Source organism: Schistocerca americana, chromosome 11, assembly GCF_021461395.2.
Source record: "Schistocerca americana isolate TAMUIC-IGC-003095 chromosome 11, iqSchAmer2.1, whole genome shotgun sequence".
NCBI classification, from domain to species: Eukaryota; Metazoa; Arthropoda; class Insecta; order Orthoptera; family Acrididae; genus Schistocerca; species Schistocerca americana.
This window is the reverse complement of record NC_060129.1, coordinates 56146359-56163592: the sequence shown is the minus strand read 5'-3', so window position 1 is coordinate 56163592 and position 17234 is coordinate 56146359. Positions and strand designations below refer to the sequence as shown.

General features: G+C 40.7%; 1 protein-coding gene across 1 annotated transcript in view; it reads left to right on the top strand.

Annotated features, from left to right (window-relative positions):
* LOC124553235 (poly [ADP-ribose] polymerase tankyrase-1-like) overlaps positions 1 to 17234 on the top strand; it is a 91502-nt gene that overhangs the window by 53558 nt on the left and 20710 nt on the right. Inside the window, exons 6-7 of the mRNA XM_047127124.1 lie at positions 4266 to 4415; positions 15085 to 15234. Of these exons, the coding sequence (XP_046983080.1) occupies positions 4266 to 4415; positions 15085 to 15234 (300 nt within the window). The remainder of the gene's footprint in view (positions 1 to 4265; positions 4416 to 15084; positions 15235 to 17234) is intronic.

Here is a 17234-nt window from a genome sequence, read left to right as displayed (position 1 = left end):
TTCTGAAGCAATTGTTCAAACGCCTGCACCTCGTTACTCCCTCTCTTTGCCTTCAGAGGAGCTGCCCAGGAAAATTTGGAACATATCTGTGATCATTAAGATATATTTCAACCTGCATTCATTCATGAGTTTGCTGTTGCATCCACGAGATCGGCCTGTCATAGATTATCCAAATTATGTACTATAGCTCTTCTGCACTGGAAGATTCTGCGATAGCACTCGTGAAGTTTACGGATCACTGTCTCCACTATTATTGTTTAGCAATGCGACTTTCTCGTAGCTCTGAGATGATGGATATTCCATTCGTGTGCACTGTATTCGCTGCTGCTGATGCCGTCCGTAGTCGGAGCCGATACATGTTTTCGTTAGGATCATTGTAATACATATACTCTAGAGGTAATGTGTTCAGAATTTTATGCTGAATGTCAAAGGCATGCCCTACGTGAAATTCACTGCTTAACATTGGTCTATTAATGTTAATGTATATCCTATTGTTTCTGATTTTTAATGGTCTTTTTGGGGTGTTCGCTTTTGTACAGTAATCATACGTAATATGTCAGCAATAGTTTTCTTTCAGAAAATACTTTAAAAGGTTTGATGGTTTTAGGTCCACTAAACCAGATGTCCATTCACACACCCTTATCTTTAAGGTGTTCTTCGTTAAGCTGATATGTAGCTTTCCCTAAATACAGGGATGATTTCGACTGCCCACACCTTCTTCCTCTTCCTCTTCCTCTTCCTCTTCTTCTTCTTCTTCTTCTTCTTCTTCTCCTACTTCTCTTTCTTCTTCTACTACTACCACTACCACCATTCGCCACCACCACCAAGAACATTTAAATACTTCCGGTTACGGGTCTAAACGTTTCAGAGAGACACTTTTCACTATCCAGCTATCCCCAGAGACGCAATTTATGGCGAGTAACTTTCAACACTTATAGGACCATGGGTTTCGTTGGTATCCTGTTGCCTACAGATCAAACTTCGGGACAGAATGCAACTTATTTACTGTGGGGTTCTGCCATTGGACTCAACTGTTGTAGCTGCTGCCTTGATAATGTCCTCCAATACCGCTAACCTTTTGCTGACTATTTGCTCACTTGAGTGGAGTCTGTCATTCGGCTGGGATTCCTCTTTCAGAGCTGCTGCCTTGATGCAGTTATCCTAATCTGACACTGAAGGTCTCGATTTTTCTGTTGATGAGCACACTGCAGCCATGCAAACTTGAACATAGCCTACAGTATAGCGACACGATTACAGCTTGGTACACTAGCTTTCATACAGAATCTCGTCGAAGTTTTGTCTATATCGCCACTCATTCAGTTTCTTCAGTTTATCAATAATCAGAAAATCATATTGCGAGTTATCGCATCAATCCCAACATTTCAGCAAATGATATGTCGGGCCCTTCATGAGTTTAGTAAACGTACTTGAAATTCAGATTATCCTACCTGAAAGGTTTGCAGTATCCCGGATCAAATGTTTTTGGACCCATGAGTACGTCTGGCTGAAATTCAGTATATCAACTAGCGTCTATGAGCAAAGAATAAATATTTTCTGATTTCATTCTGATTTCTCACTGCAATATGGTCAAATTTGAACACACTATTTGACTTCACTTTTTCAGGGGATGGACTATCGACTCTTTCGCTGAACGTTTGGTACATAGATTCCACCTTAAGCGATTCAACCGGTCATAGGTAGGCCACACCAAACGTTTTCTGAACCATAACCAGAGCCTTTCTGATGATCAGGGCCACTGAGCATTTCCTGTGCATGCAAAGAGGTAAACCAGGATTCACAACCCCCGAACAGGGTACACGCTGCTGTTGATGACGCAGACATGGAAAATCAATGTAATCCGGCGGCGTAGACGCCGTCGATGGTAGCTATTGGTTGAAAGCTGATGGAGTGAGTACCTCCTGTGGTCACTCAACAGCAGGCAGCTTCGTTTCAGAGGCGCAACAGTCGTACTGGCCAAAGTGCCATCCAATGTTACATGCAGCAGATGTGTGTGTGGGTGTTCGGAAACTTGGTGACGACTCTGAGTTGGTACACCAACAGATTACCTGTAGACGTTATTATATTTGCAGTATTCAGAAGTGTTGGTCACAGTAGCACTTTATAAATTAAATAGAATCTGTGTTGGTATTCCTAACCATCAACTTAACTGCAGCCTCAGGCTTCACACACTAATGCATGGTAGGAGCCCATCTGCTTATCATAACATCAATGTCTCATATAACGTTCTATTATCATATCCTCCACTTCGTGTCAATCGTAAATTCATAGCCCAATTTTTCTACATTATTTGTCCGCCTCAATAGCTGAGGAGTCAGTGCGTCATAATGACATGCTGAGGGGCCTGGGTTCGATTCCTGGCTTCGTCGGAGATTTCCTCCGCTGAAGGACTGGGTATTGTGTTGCCTTTATCATCAATATCATCATCTGATCCCAATCGACGCTCAAGTCGCCGCAGTGGCGCCAACTAAGAAGACTTACACCAGGCGACTGGTCCACGCAATGGGAGACCCTAGCCACATGACATTTCACTGTATTAAGTAATGAAAAAAAAATCACACACATACACACTTTCTTCAGTGGCTATACTTCACATCCCAGACATTAGCGTCTATCTCCACTGCCAAAATTCACAGATTACTTTAAGGATTTCTTATGTGCAATCGTTGTTTCATGTGTCCTTACTGAAATGTGCTTTGATAGTTGTATTGCATAACCTCTTTCTCATTAATTTCTACCATATTGACTCCTTCCTCCTCCAGGAAATCCCTCAATCACAGTATGACAGTACGAGTACACTGAACACAATAATGAAACAGAATTTTTAATTTCAGCAGAGTGACACCCTCTTGTCAGTTACCAGGCATACACAGTCTCAGCTTACCTTACTGAAGTTCCAAAAATACTCATTCGACTTAACAGTCATTTGATGCTCAATGTTCACCTGCTTAGTGAGAGTTCTCGTTGGGCAGCGTAAATCAATTCTGTATCTTTCTTTTTCATAAGAATAGCTTCATACAAGAAGTTCTCTGCCTAGTTTAACATCCGTGTCTCTAACAGCCAGGTGTCTAACACAGAATCCACATAGACCATCTGATGATCACAATATCGCATTAACAATAGCATGAGAAGGAAAGTAGCTACTCACTATATAGCACAGATGCTGAGTCACAGATATGCAATACAAAAATACTCTCTCAATTAAGGCTTTTGGCCATTCGCTTTCGTCAAGAACAGACACACATACACATACACACACAGTCACGCAAACGCAACTCACAAACACGACTGCAGTCTCACGCATCTGAGGCCACACTGGCAGCGGCAGCACCAGTGCATGATGGGAGTGGCGACTGGGTGGGGGAAAGAAGGCGGCCATGGTCAGGGAGACTGCCTGAGGCTGCAGTCGTGTTTGTGAGTTGTGTTAGAATGATTGTGTGTGTATGCATATGTGTGTCTATTGTTGACGAAAGCCAATGGCCGAAAGCTTTAATTGTGAGAGTCTTTTTGTAGTGCATATCTGAGGCTCAGCATCTCTGCTATATGGCGAGTAGCTACTTTCTGTCTCATGAAAGTGTTACATTCCATCCCACATTTTCCATTGTTTGATAGTATCACATGAAGTATATTTAAAGGCTACAGCCATTGTAATATTGCTCATATTGCAGATACACATTCAAACTTTGCTGCCCAGTAGTTGCTATATCAGTGGAGCATAAGTATAGACCTTTGTGTATACCCTTTATCTGTGGTTTATTTCGTACATACTATGGTCTAATACGCTAAGCTGGTGGTATGGGAAATTCAGGAGGAAAAATGTGTGAACTGATTACCTCAACGGTGTCCAACTGCTTAGCTCAGTGGTACCGTGCATACCTACAATGCAGTGGGCCCAGGTTCAATTCCCGGCAGGTTTGGACATTTTTCCCACTCGTGGACTGGATCTTGTGTTGTCCTCGTCATCATTTCATCCTCATCACCAGCACACAAGTCGCCGAATGTGGCGTCGACTGAAATAAGACTTGCACTCAGCAAATTAACTTCCCCAGAGGGGGCCTCCCAGCCAAAAATATCATATAATCATTTCTTGTACCTCAATGGTACATCTTAGTGGAGAGACTATTGTCGTTCACACCATGTGTTGTATTTCTTTGTCTTTGGACAAGCCCTCAGTAGCACTGTGTATGGGAGGCTGCTACCTGTCCTCCACGTGAGTACACCTCCACTCACTGCTTGTCTCTGTACAGTGTTCCAGCCACCCCAGAGAGCAGACTGGCAGCCAGCACTCTGCCGCACAGCGACCACGGCGACCACAGCAGGACTCCTGTCGCAACTGCGCCGACGACAACCGCCGACAACACCCCTGCAGCTGGTGACACCACCGTCTCTCGCCTGCAGTGAGTTCTGTCTCTATACGTGCACGTTTTACACCTTCACATTGGAACTTGTTCAGTTTCAAGTTTGAGTGTCATACCTTTGACTCTCTATTTTCTCTTGATTCAGCATGTGGGCCATGACCAGTTATGAAAATGGATATTTCATTAGACTCAGTGAAATGTGAGTGTTGAAATTTCCTGTCAGATTATAACTGTGTGCCAGGTAGAGACTCGAACTCAGAAACTTTGTCTGTCGCGCGGGATTAGCTGTGCCTAGTAAGGCTCTGCGGTCATGGACTGTGCAGCTGGTCCCACCAGAGGTTCGACTCCTCCCTTGGGCATGGGCGTGTGTTTGTCCTTAGGATAATTTAGGTTAAGTAGTGTGTAAGATTAGGGACTGATGACCTTAGCAGTTAAGTCCCATAAGATTTCACACATTAAAAAAAAAAGAAAAAGAAAAAAAGTTTGTATTTGCTGACAAGAGCTCTATGGTCTGAGCTACCTGAGCACGACTCTCAACCCGTCTTCAAAGCTTTACTTCCGCCAGTACCTCGTCTCCTGCCTTCCAAACTTGACAGATTCTCCCCAGCATAACTTGCAAGACCAGCTAGCACTCTTGGAAGAAAGCATATTGCAGAGGCATGACTTAACCACAGCCTGGGGGATGTTAATAAAATTTTCACTCTGCATTGGATTGCCCTCTGATATCAAACATCCTGGCAGATTAAAACTGTGTTCATTCAGCGATGCTACTTCCTTGTTGTCTGACATGATCGATCTGATCCATGATGACGGCAATGCCTGCCATGACGCCCCCATGCAGTTTAACACAAGGCCCCTATCGCATTCTAATGGCCCAAAAGCTGGATATTGTAGGATTCGGGTAGCCAGGCAAGTGAAGACTCGCAATAAAGCTTCTTTAAAACCCCTCAGTTGCGGATAATGCTGTTTCACGTGAATATTCGACATCGCCATCTCATTCAGAGTTCGCTCAACAGAGGGCGCTGTTTATGCCATTTTTCTACCTTATCCGGCCTGGAAACAATGCTAAAAATTTAACAAAAGTATTACTCTCTCCCAGCTGTCTGCCACTCACGTGATTATTTACATACCTGTTGATGGTGTGTATGTGTATGAAGGTATATTGACATCATACCAAATCTTCTTGATGCATCACTTTCATTTTTAATTTATTTGTGATTGTGGAGTATTATTTTTTCAGTATAAAATTCAGCCATCAGTTGCAAATAAGTTTCATTATGGTTTACCAGTTCAGACAAATCATTTTTTTATCTTCAGAAGCCTACAAAGTTAGTGATATTATAAATCGTTAGACCTTGACTCTACATTTATGAGAAGCATAAAAAGTATATTACTGAAAAATACTACTTAAAAAATTTTGTGACTACAGCTTTATCGCTTCAAATTAATTTTATACATGATATGTAAGTACTGTTTCATTCTTGTACTGTTAGTCAGTTCCTACATTCATACAAAAAAGATTTTCCCATAATTTTTGTACTTATGATATAGGCCAGTTTGAATGTTTTACTTCTGATGAAGGCACTCTTGGTAGTGCCGGAACTAGGTCAAAAGACTTAATATTTGCGACCGACGGGTTTTATTGCTTTAATTTTACTTTGAAAACAGTCGCTGACCACGCAGCCATGTTTGAAACTTTAATATTACAGAAACTTACTTAATGTCTTTTTAGCAGATGTCAATATCTCCTTCATAGAAGCATACTGCCATGGTAAGTCTAGAAATGTGCATATAGTGTGTGATTATTTTAAACACATTTTATGCTTCACATAAATATATAGCGAAGTTCTAAGGATTTATCGTATCCATAATTTTGTACGCTTCTAAAGATGACAAATTAATTTATCGAAACCTGTAAACTCCCATAAAATATATTTGCAACTGAAACGTCCCCTTTGAACAATTTATACACGACTGTGCTTAAACTGACACACAATATTTTTAGCGCAACACAATCTGACTTTCAAAAATCCCTACAAAAGAATGGCCCTGACTAACATTAAACTATACCTTTCACAAATCACTAAATCACTTACCTCACAAAAATCTTCGCTGCTCAAGCTACTGCAATACAGCGAGCGCCACTACTGCCAGCTAAATAAAAGATTCAAACTATGGAAGGCACTAACTACTGATAGGGATAGTTAGCAAATGAAAGATATTAATAGAGAACAAACAATGTATTTACCTTGATATCATCATATATAAATATAACAGTTCATGACAAATTTCAAAACTCCGCCATCTCTCTCCCCACATCCGCCACTGCTGGCGGCTCACCTCCAACTGCGCAACGCTATGCGCTGTTCACAGCCAGCTGCCTAACACTACAATGGCGAGTATTACAACAATTCAAAGCAGCCACAGACTGCACACAGCACAGCCAGTGATTTTCATACAGAGGTGGCGTTACCAATAAAAAAACCTCAACAGCCTACTTACATAGCCCCCATGCTCCCCACAAAAAATTTTACAAAACTTTTTTGGGCAGTGGCCAATAATGATTTGATAAAATTTTTCATAATTACAATAACAAAGATATCACATGCACACACTTATTGATACATTGTTGGTCAACAGCTAAAATTTTCTCACAGTCCATAAAGACAGTCCTGATCATTCATCACAGTAACGTTGCAGTGTTTTTCTCGAAGTCTGAGCAGTAAAAGGAAATGCACACGGAATTAGTGGATTTCCATGCAATCTTGAAGAAGTAGTGTTGTACTTCCAAAGGAAAGACAGTGCTGACTCTTGACATGCAGACAGGTATTGGTCCACAACAGAGCAAACCCACAACAAAGTCATTCGAAGTTTTGAAGAATACTGGTAGGTAGGTCATCACAGAGCATACCCATTGTAGTCCTGGTAGAGATTACGATATTGGTGGGCCACCAAAGGTGCAGACCCACTGTAGTCCTTGTAGAAATAATGGTATTGGTTGGCCATCAAAGATGCAGACCCACTGTAGTCCTTGTAGAGATGGCCAGCAGCCATCTGTTGTGACTGTGCAGGTGCACAATCACCATTGAAGAGTCTTGCGGATAATATAGCAAGTCCATAACCACCACTTGTGCACTCACAGAGTTTTTGGAATTGTCCTTAGAACCAGCAATGCTGTTATCCAGTCCCTTGCTGAATTATTAACACACGTGCAAACACTAACAGTCCCAACTTCTCACATACTGTGCATATATTATGGCCAACAGAAACGTGTGCAGTGAAATGATACTTAATTTGAAGAACTGGTAACAATTACAATGTGATAACATAAAAATACAATAACAAAGGTACAAAATATATCATTAAAGAACATAACAATACAGAGAACATTTGTAGTACAAGCTTTACAAAAGAATCGAAATAACATATACGTCAGTGTTCCAGGAATTATGACATGAGTACATACATAAAAGATCAGAATAACTTTCGAAACACCAACTTCACACATGAACATTAAGACAGAACAGAATAAATAATGTATAAACATCTTTACAAAGAAAATAACATGGTATTTGAAAAATTCTACAACATAAATCTTATTAGCTAAACACATAAAGACAGGAAAAAGACAAACACACAAGGGTGCATAAACATATAGCGGCATAATACAAAAGGAAAGGACAGGGTTTGTTCTACTGCAGTATTTTGCAAACAAAACTTTCTTTCTTTCTCGGAGATCTCCCTTCATTCGTCATTATTCCCAAAAAGTCCTATCTATACCTGCTTTCTGTATTCTATTCATATTTCTTTCAAAATAAATATGGCTCATTGTACAATACTCATTTAGGCCCAAACCGTTTTCATGTAACTTTCAAAGCATTCTTCCCCTATTCTCCATAGTTCGTTTCTTATATAGTCTACCCCCTCTTAAGCTAACTTAAATCTACTGAGCTCAGATGCTAAACTAGGGGACGAGGCAATGCAGCATCACATAAAACAATTAATATAAACAGCAATGAAAAAAATGGAAAATCGCAAAGCAAGCTACAGTAAATCTAAATTACCAAGCAATTCAGCATTACAACTAATATGAGGCAATGTGCAGCAAACAAAAAAATAAATCTGGCTTAGCAGAGTAACATAAATTAAAGTTCAGTAGCACTATGCCTGGCAAACAGCAGCTTATATCTAAACATGACATAGCTCAAGCAGAAAAAATATTACAGTAAAAACAACTATGCAGATAAGGGAAATGTATATTCACATCTTAATGTCTATGTAATTAAAGTGGTGCACCACAACAACTTATTGTAAAAGAAATATTACCATGTACTTGAAAAGAATATTATGTATTCAGTTACTGTTACTAGTCCCTTCTTATTGTTCTTTCCTTTCCAAGTGCACCTTTTTTGAAGAATGTGGATCACAAAATTATTATTTAATAGATCTGTTGACAGAAAGTGTTCACATTAGCAAATTCATTTAATTTTATTTTATGAAACCAATGCTGCAAGACAGCTGGAAAACAGATGTCAAATGAAATAAGCAATTACGCAAACCAAAGCATAAAAACATATGTTTTCAAGTTCGACCGTGTCGTTTTTGCGATGCTTTCTACAAAGGAATGTCGATAACGAGGATAATGGCCTCCTGCTTTTTTTTTCTACCTCTGCCGCTGAAAGGCTAATGGCTTTTTTTTTCGGGCGGCTGTCGCCCAGGTGGGTGCCCGTGACGCATTATGTGCAGGTGGTCACTTAACTTTCTTACGGAAATATTTACGACAGCAGTTTCCGCTACAGTGACAGTCTCACATAAAAATATTTCACAGGTCAAGAATTAGCGTTGCAAATCTGTAGAAAGAAAATTCTATAAGTATAAGTGTCCAAATAAAATATTCGTCAGCATTGTGATACAGTCACGCATTTACGCACATTTCATAACTCTTAAAGTACGATTCTTGGTTTCCAACATCCTTTTCCACAAATCAGAGTCCCTAAACACTACTCATTATTCCTTACCTCATTATACATATACATATTCGTCGACACTTCTTCAATATTTCATCATGAGAAATACGTAGCATAATAAACATTCCTCAACAACATAATACACATCGTCGTCGTAATAATAACATCATAACACTTCAGTCAAATCTCAAAATCGTCGTAGCTTCCTCCAATAATTTCAAAACCTAAAAAGAATTCTCTGCTCATTTAAATAGTGTCACCTACCTCAAACGTACTTTAAAAATCATGATCTCATACCAAATACATCATTCAAAGCTCTCATAGTATCACAATGGGTCTGAAAAAATATGAAGAGTTCACACAGTACAGACAAAATACAATTTCGTAAGTGTGAAGTTATCAAACTGTGTAACTGTGTAAACATGTGTCACTGATGTAGTAAAAAAAATGTTTATCTCTCAGTTAAATGATCAGATAGCTGTGTAATTTGTGTGTTAGAGAAATATGGTACCGATGTGTAAAGTTGTATAAGCAAATACCATATTAGCTAGGGTTCCTTGTGGTTGCCACACACATGGTACACAAAGTAAGCGTGTACCCCCCTGAGGATTAATGTAATTGTACCCTCAGGTGTTGCAGATTACAGCAATGGAATGAAATGTATCATGGAAAACTTTCTTTGTAATTCAAAAATCTTTAAAAATAAATGTTTTAAGTACAAAATTAATCACTCAAATGCGTGTCCTGTAGCGCTAAATGTGCGTCTTGTTGCAACATAATCTCTGTGGAAGTGTCGTAGTTATCGTCCTCCGAAAGCTAAGTTCTGCAGAAGTCAATGTACTTACCTCAAGATAAACAAAAGTAAAATGCTTTGTGTATCGTCCCCTTTGAACAATTTATACACGACTGTGCTTAAACTGACACACAATATTTTTAGCGCAACGCAGTCTGACTTTCAAAAATCCCTACAAAAGAATGGCCCTGACTAACATTAAACTATACCTTTCACAAATCACTAAATCACTTACCTCACAAAAATCTTCGCTGCTCAAGCTACTGCAATACAGCGAGCGCCACTACTGCCAGCTAAATAAAAGATTCAAACTATAGAAGGCACTAACTACTGATAGGGATAGTTAGCAAATGAAAGATATTAATAGAGAACAAACAATGTATTTACCTTGATATCATCATATATAAATATAGCAGTTCATGACAAATTTCAAAACTCCGCCATCTCTCTCCCCACATCCACCACTGCTGGCGGCTCACCTCCAACTGCGCAACGCTATGCGCTGTTCACAGCCAGCTGCCTAACACTACAATGGCGAGTATTACAACAATTCAAAGCAGCCACAGACTGCACACAGCACAGCCAGTGATTTTCATACAGAGGTGGCGTTACCAATAAAAAAACCTAAACAGCCTACTTACACAACTGATGACTGAATTTTATGCTGGAAGGAAGTCACATTTTGTCTGACAGCGCATTACGAATTTTGAAATAGGAGCCTGGTAACAATTTACTTACTCGTTTTTTTGTTTCTACATCGCTCTTCGGATTCATATAGTGAATAGCGTTCAGTTTCGTCACTCAATATCATACCTTTCCTTCAAAATTGAGTAACTGCCTTTTACTCTTTACATTTAAAACAAATTATTGCCTTGTTTGTTTTATATTATGCGAAATCTGTGCGTCATGGTTTGAAGGGATCCTGTTTATTTGCTGCCTACCCACTTTGTTATGTGGTATTAAAGTACTATGATATAGACGTAATGTGATATGCAGTTGTCGCTTTAAAGTGGCCCAATTAGTCAGTCCCTATGTTCTCAGAGCACTCGGATGTCCTTCACCACGTTCTACGCAAACAGTAGTCCCAAGAAATGACGTCATATATACTAATGTACTCTCATAATACATCACTGTCATAATGCTGGAAAAAATAGTGCACCATTTAAGAAGTTTTCAATTCGCTGAAGCTTTATTGTTGCAACAGTGCATATGGAGTATATGAAATGATTAGATTTAAACATCAATAACACAGATAGTCCCATGGTACCAGGTATCGACCAGGGTGAAACACCCACATTTCTACATGGTTTTAACCTCCACAGCACCAATGTAGGTGCTGACGTCCAGTTAATCGAACAGATAGCGAATACTGTCCTGGGATTTGTAACGCCTCGCCAGCTCGACCTGTTCGCGTAGTCCTGTCAGAGTTGTTAGTTGATGAGTCTCATAATTCATTTCGTGTCCCATCATATCCCACACTTGCTCAATAGGAGATTTGTCTGGGGACTATGCTGGCAGGGAAGTGGCTCCGTGTCTTACAGAGCGTTTCGGCGTAATATGAAGCGCCGGCACATCGGCCAGGGACGTTATGGCAGAGAGGGCTGTGAGGCGGCGTCAGCCAATAGCACGCAGATGGACGTACGGCACTGATACAGGAGCGCCCTCTACACGAGGAAAATACAAGCGCCGCTCCGCCTGGCCGCAGACCGAGTTGAAGTCGAGCCGATGTACAAACACTACAGCAGTGACTTAAAAACTGTATTTGTTCACTTGTTTTACGAACTGTGTATACTGAAGAGTTTGCTTATGTTCGTCTTTCACCCCTTGCTTGTGAGACGTCAATATCGCGCAAGTTTTATAATGAATTCCATTAATACGATTTCCTTCAATTATTGTCTAGCGATCCGAGGAAGCAGCTTTCCTAGCCACCCTAAACTGGATGAGTGGGCAGAACACAAAACGCAGCATGTTGAGATTTACAGGCAGCTTGATGGTGTGCATTGTCCTGTTGGAATAACACAACATATTCCTGATGCAAGAATGGAAAACGAAAAGGTCTAACAACATTCTACTAATACTGAGTGCTGAGTAGCGCCCTTTTCAGAATTGCCTAAGGTGAACGAGAATTGCAGCTTGTCACAACCTAGACCATAACATCTGGAGTAGGACGAGAGTGTCTTGGACGAATTCACTCTACAACGTAGCAGTCACAAGATCTACATAGTATGCACTAACAACCATCACTTGCTTGCAGTCAGAATCCACTTTCATGCCTGGAGACCACAGCGCGCCATTCCATGTTCCAAATGATCCTTCGACAGCACATGTCGAGTCATGCATGTCAATGGTGTTCACAAATGAAAGATGGACGAGAGTTGATCATGTCAGCAGTCCCACTGCAAATAACCAGTTCACAACCTAGACCATAACATCTGGAGTAGGACGAGAGTGTCTTGGACGAATTCACTCTACAACATAGCACTCACAAGATCTACATAGTTTGCACTAACAACCATCACTTGCGTGCAGCCAGAATCCACTTTCATCCCTGGAGACCACAGCGCGCCATTTCATGTTCCAAATGATCCTTCGACAGCAAAAGTCAAGTCATGCATGTCAATGGTGTTCACAAATGAAAGATGGACGAGAGTTGTGCATGTCGGCAGTCCCACTGCAAATAACCAGTTCACAACACTACGTGTTGACACATATGGCCTCACAAGATCTTTTATCCGTAGTGTGTTAGCTGTATGATCCGCCACTGCTGTCCTTACAATACTACGATCCAGACAGGTGTCTGTGCCACATGGCCTTCCAAGTGTCAGAATATTCAGCTGACTACTGATATCTGCATCATATACAATTGATACCTTATGGCCAACTTATGTGACAGTTCTCTGAAAGGACAATCCCGCCACTCAATGCCCACAATTTGACCCCTTCAAAATTCGCTCAGTTAGCTGCAGAGAGAACAAGTGTGTCTCTGTGGCATGGTTGCCTGCTTGCTTAAAACGTTTGCACCTCTCTGAGCCTTCTGGCTGTGTGCATTCATTGTTATAGGGTACACTCAGATGGCACACTATTAGCTACGCCACCAAGCTATATACCATCTGAAGACACTGAAACCATTAAGAGTACATCCAATATCCACCATTTGGCACATACTATCATTGGATCAAAACCGACGTCGTCTTTCTAGGTGTCTGGCAGAATATGTCCTTTTCAGTTTTTATTTTTAGTTTCTTCGTACTTTAGATTTATTTTTTTGTTTCCTTTAGATACCAGGCATGGAATAACACAGATATGTAGCAACTAAGATCTGACCATCTGTGTGTTCTACAGACCCATCTATGACACACAAGCTAAAACCATCATCTGATGAAAATAATAGCACATTCAGTACATTTATCTCTGTCGTTCTAATTTCCGTACGTCTATTGGTGTTAGGTGTTCAGAGAGTATGGTTTCAATTAGTTGTATTTTTCAGTGTAATTGTTCTCTTGTACGTTATCTTCATTTCTGTTTAGTTTCGTACAATCTGTTCCTTCATATGCTACACTATGTGATCAAACGTATCCGGACATCACCAGAAATATACATTTTCCATATTATATGCATTTTACTGCCACCTACAGCCAGGTACTCCATATCAGCGACCTCAGTGGTAATTAGACATCGTCAGAGAGGAGAATAGGTCGCTCTGTGGCAGTCACAGAATTCGAAAATGGTCAGGTGACTGGGTGTCACATGGGTCATACGTCTGTACGCGAGATTTCCACACTGCTAAACATCCCTAGGTCTACTGTTTCCGATGTGACAGTGAAGTGGAAACGTGAAGGGATATGTACAGCACAAAAGCGTACAGGCCGACCTCGTTTGCTGACTGACAGAGACCGCCGACAGTTGAAGAGGGTCGTAACGTGTAACAAGTAGACATGTATCCAGACCATCACACAGTAATTCCAAACTGCATCGGGATCCACTGCAAGTATTATGACAGTGAGAAAACTTGGATTTCATGGTCGAGCCACACATTACGCCAGTAAATGCCACAAAGCTTGGTGTAAGGAGCGTAAACATTGGACGACTGAACAGTGGAAAAACGTTGTGTGGAGTTACAAAAATCGCGGTACACAATGTGGCGATCCGATGGCTGGGTGTGGGTATGGCGAATGATCGGTGAATGTCATCTGCCAGACTTTATAGTGCCGAAAGTAAAATTCGGAGACGATGCTCTTATGGTGTGTTTGTATTTTTCTTGGAGAGGGCTTGCACGCCTTGTTGTTTTGCGTGGCACTGTCACAACACAGGCCTACAATGATGTTTTTAGCACCTTCTTGCTTCCCACTGTTGAAGAGCAATTCAGAGATTGCAATTGCATCTTTTAACACGATCGAACACCTGTTCATAATATACGGCCTGTGGCGGAGTTGTTACGCGACAATATCTCTGTCATGGACTGGCCTGCACAAAATCCTGACCTGAATCTTATAGAACACCTTTGGTATGTTGCGGAACGGCGACTTCGTGCCAGGCGTCACCAACCGACATCGATAACTCTCCTCAGTGCAGCACTCCGTGAAGAATGGGTTGCCGTTCCAGCAGCTGACAGAGCGTATGACTGCGAGAGTGGAAGCTGTCATCAAGGCTAAGGGTGGGCCAACACCATACTGAATTTCAGCATAACTGATGGAGGGCGCCACAAACTAGTAAGTCATTTTCGGTCAGGTGTCCGGCTACTTCTGATCACATAATGTAAATTACTGGTGTGGGGAACTCAGGAGAAGCTGTGAATGAAGTGATTAGCTCAGTGCTAAATCATTCAAGGTAATGATGCAGTTATTGTCGTTGTGTTGTAGATCCTTCACCAGTATTGTCTGTATTAAACTGTGCTCTAGCCTCCATGTGAACATGCTATCACGTCTCCACGTCATGTCCCTCTGTGCAGGACGCCAGCCACCGCAGACGGCGAGACCTCGGCCACCGCCCAGCCACACGGCAACTGCAGCGAGCAGAACCGAACTGCTGCCACCGCTGCGCCGCTCCCGCCCCTCTGCGAGATCCCCCCACCTGATGACCCTGACGTCTCTCGCTTGCGGTTAGTTCTGTCACCACACATGAATCAAGTACTATGGTAAAAGATTGAGATCTAACTTTACTGTATTTTTTTCGATGGAGCAGATGTTATAGTTCTCAGGAAAAGTTGATCTTTTCATGACTTATGACGTTCAAGTAGGCGTGGGTCAAAGTGATCCTGAGCATACTCTTTGGATTACAAGTGTGATTCACTCATTCACTCATTGTGGTTGTATGGGAAGATGCTATAATATAAAGTTCTTTTCCATAGACAATGAATGTACCGGTGTGAAAGAAGCAGTTTCTATTTCAGTTTATGTTTTCTTGTCTTCTAAATTAATTCTGTAGAGTATGGGTGTGGAATACGGTTTTTACGCATTGGATCTGCACGAGACATTGACTTTATGGGAACAAATAATGGAATTCTATTTCTGTGTTGGTCCTCAAAAAGAAATAATGAAGGAATACACCAGTAAGCAGGAAACGACAGAAATTACTATGTAGTGGGGAATAAGGATATGTTATATTGTGGGGTGTCTGTTCAAATTTCGTATCAGTACTGTATATTTATCTTTAAACGACTTCTTTGGACACTTCCACATGTAGTGAACATTGAAAATTTGTGGCACACTGAGATCTCTTGCTCATCACAAATAGTCGTCTTAATAAACAGGCCACCTCACGTCATGGCCACACCTAGCTCAGACTTCTACTGTCGCTTAAATTTACACCTTTGTTTCCCAGACACTACAATCAGAAGTTCATCCATAATGGGAATAGCAACACTACTACAGTTGGGTAGTGAGAGGATAGTGGTTAACCCTACTGTGAGAGATTTGTGTGAGAACCTCTGATGGTAGTGTTCGGAAAGCCTTCATGGACATATCAGCCTCGATGACAGATTGAGTCCATTTTGTAGGTGTGCTCCTGTGCAGTTGTGGTTAAGAGGTCTCCTCCTTACTATTAGGAAATTCAGACACACCCACTGCGTGTGTTGATGAGTAGAGATGTGTGCAGCAGTGGACACTTCCCCAGTTCCGGAATATAGCGGCGGTTTCCATGTGTACTGAGTACAGTTTTTTCACTCATCGTATTTGACTGTACGAAAAAATACCGATATTTGACTGTGAATTGATAGGATTGCCACACAACTTCACATCCGTTGTTGTTAATGTTAAATTCAAACGCAGTACAACTGGCACTTGGATAGTACTAACATAGGCCCAGAAATGTGTGAGTGGACTTAAGAAAACATATTCCATTCTGTACAGCGATTAAAGGATTTTGTACATTGATTAACTAAGATGGTCAGCCTCTTATGTGAGCGAGCTGTGGGTCCAATGTCCATTTAAAAGATTCATACAGCATAGGTAGACAACAGAATTTAACAAAATGCTATTGATAATCAACAAATATGCAGAACACTTATGGGGAGATGGAACGATCCAAATCCTCCATGTTAATTTTAGCAAATAGAAGGCACATTTTTTCTAAAAGAATTAAACATATTGGTCTGAAATTTGGACTACATGTTCAGTGAATATTTCTCTACAAAGTTATAATGCTATGTTATGAAATATTTATTTGTCTTTGTTTTACAATTTTTTTTAAAAAGATGCATATTTTTGTCTCTAAAATTTTACACTTTTTGTACTATAACTCTTGAATTATACAATATTTTTTTACAATTTGTTATAAAAATGAAGGAAAAGAAGTAAACAATATTCTGTATAAATTTCACTGATATGCTTTTAGCAGTTTATGAGAAAATGTTCTTCAAAGATGGAAATTTTAAAGTTACGAAAATGGCTTCCAAAGTTTTTTAATACATTCCTGCCCCATATGATGGATTACCAGCATCCTCGTCTTTTTTCAGTGTTAGTTTCCTTTTCAGTGTTCGTTTCTTCCCTTTTGCTGCATGTAGTAGGCTTTTGTCTCTTCTTCCTGCACCTCTTAGTCTGTTCAGCAATTAGGCCCATTGTCGAAATGGCTTTGTGTCCTGGTTGGAAACCTAAACGTTTC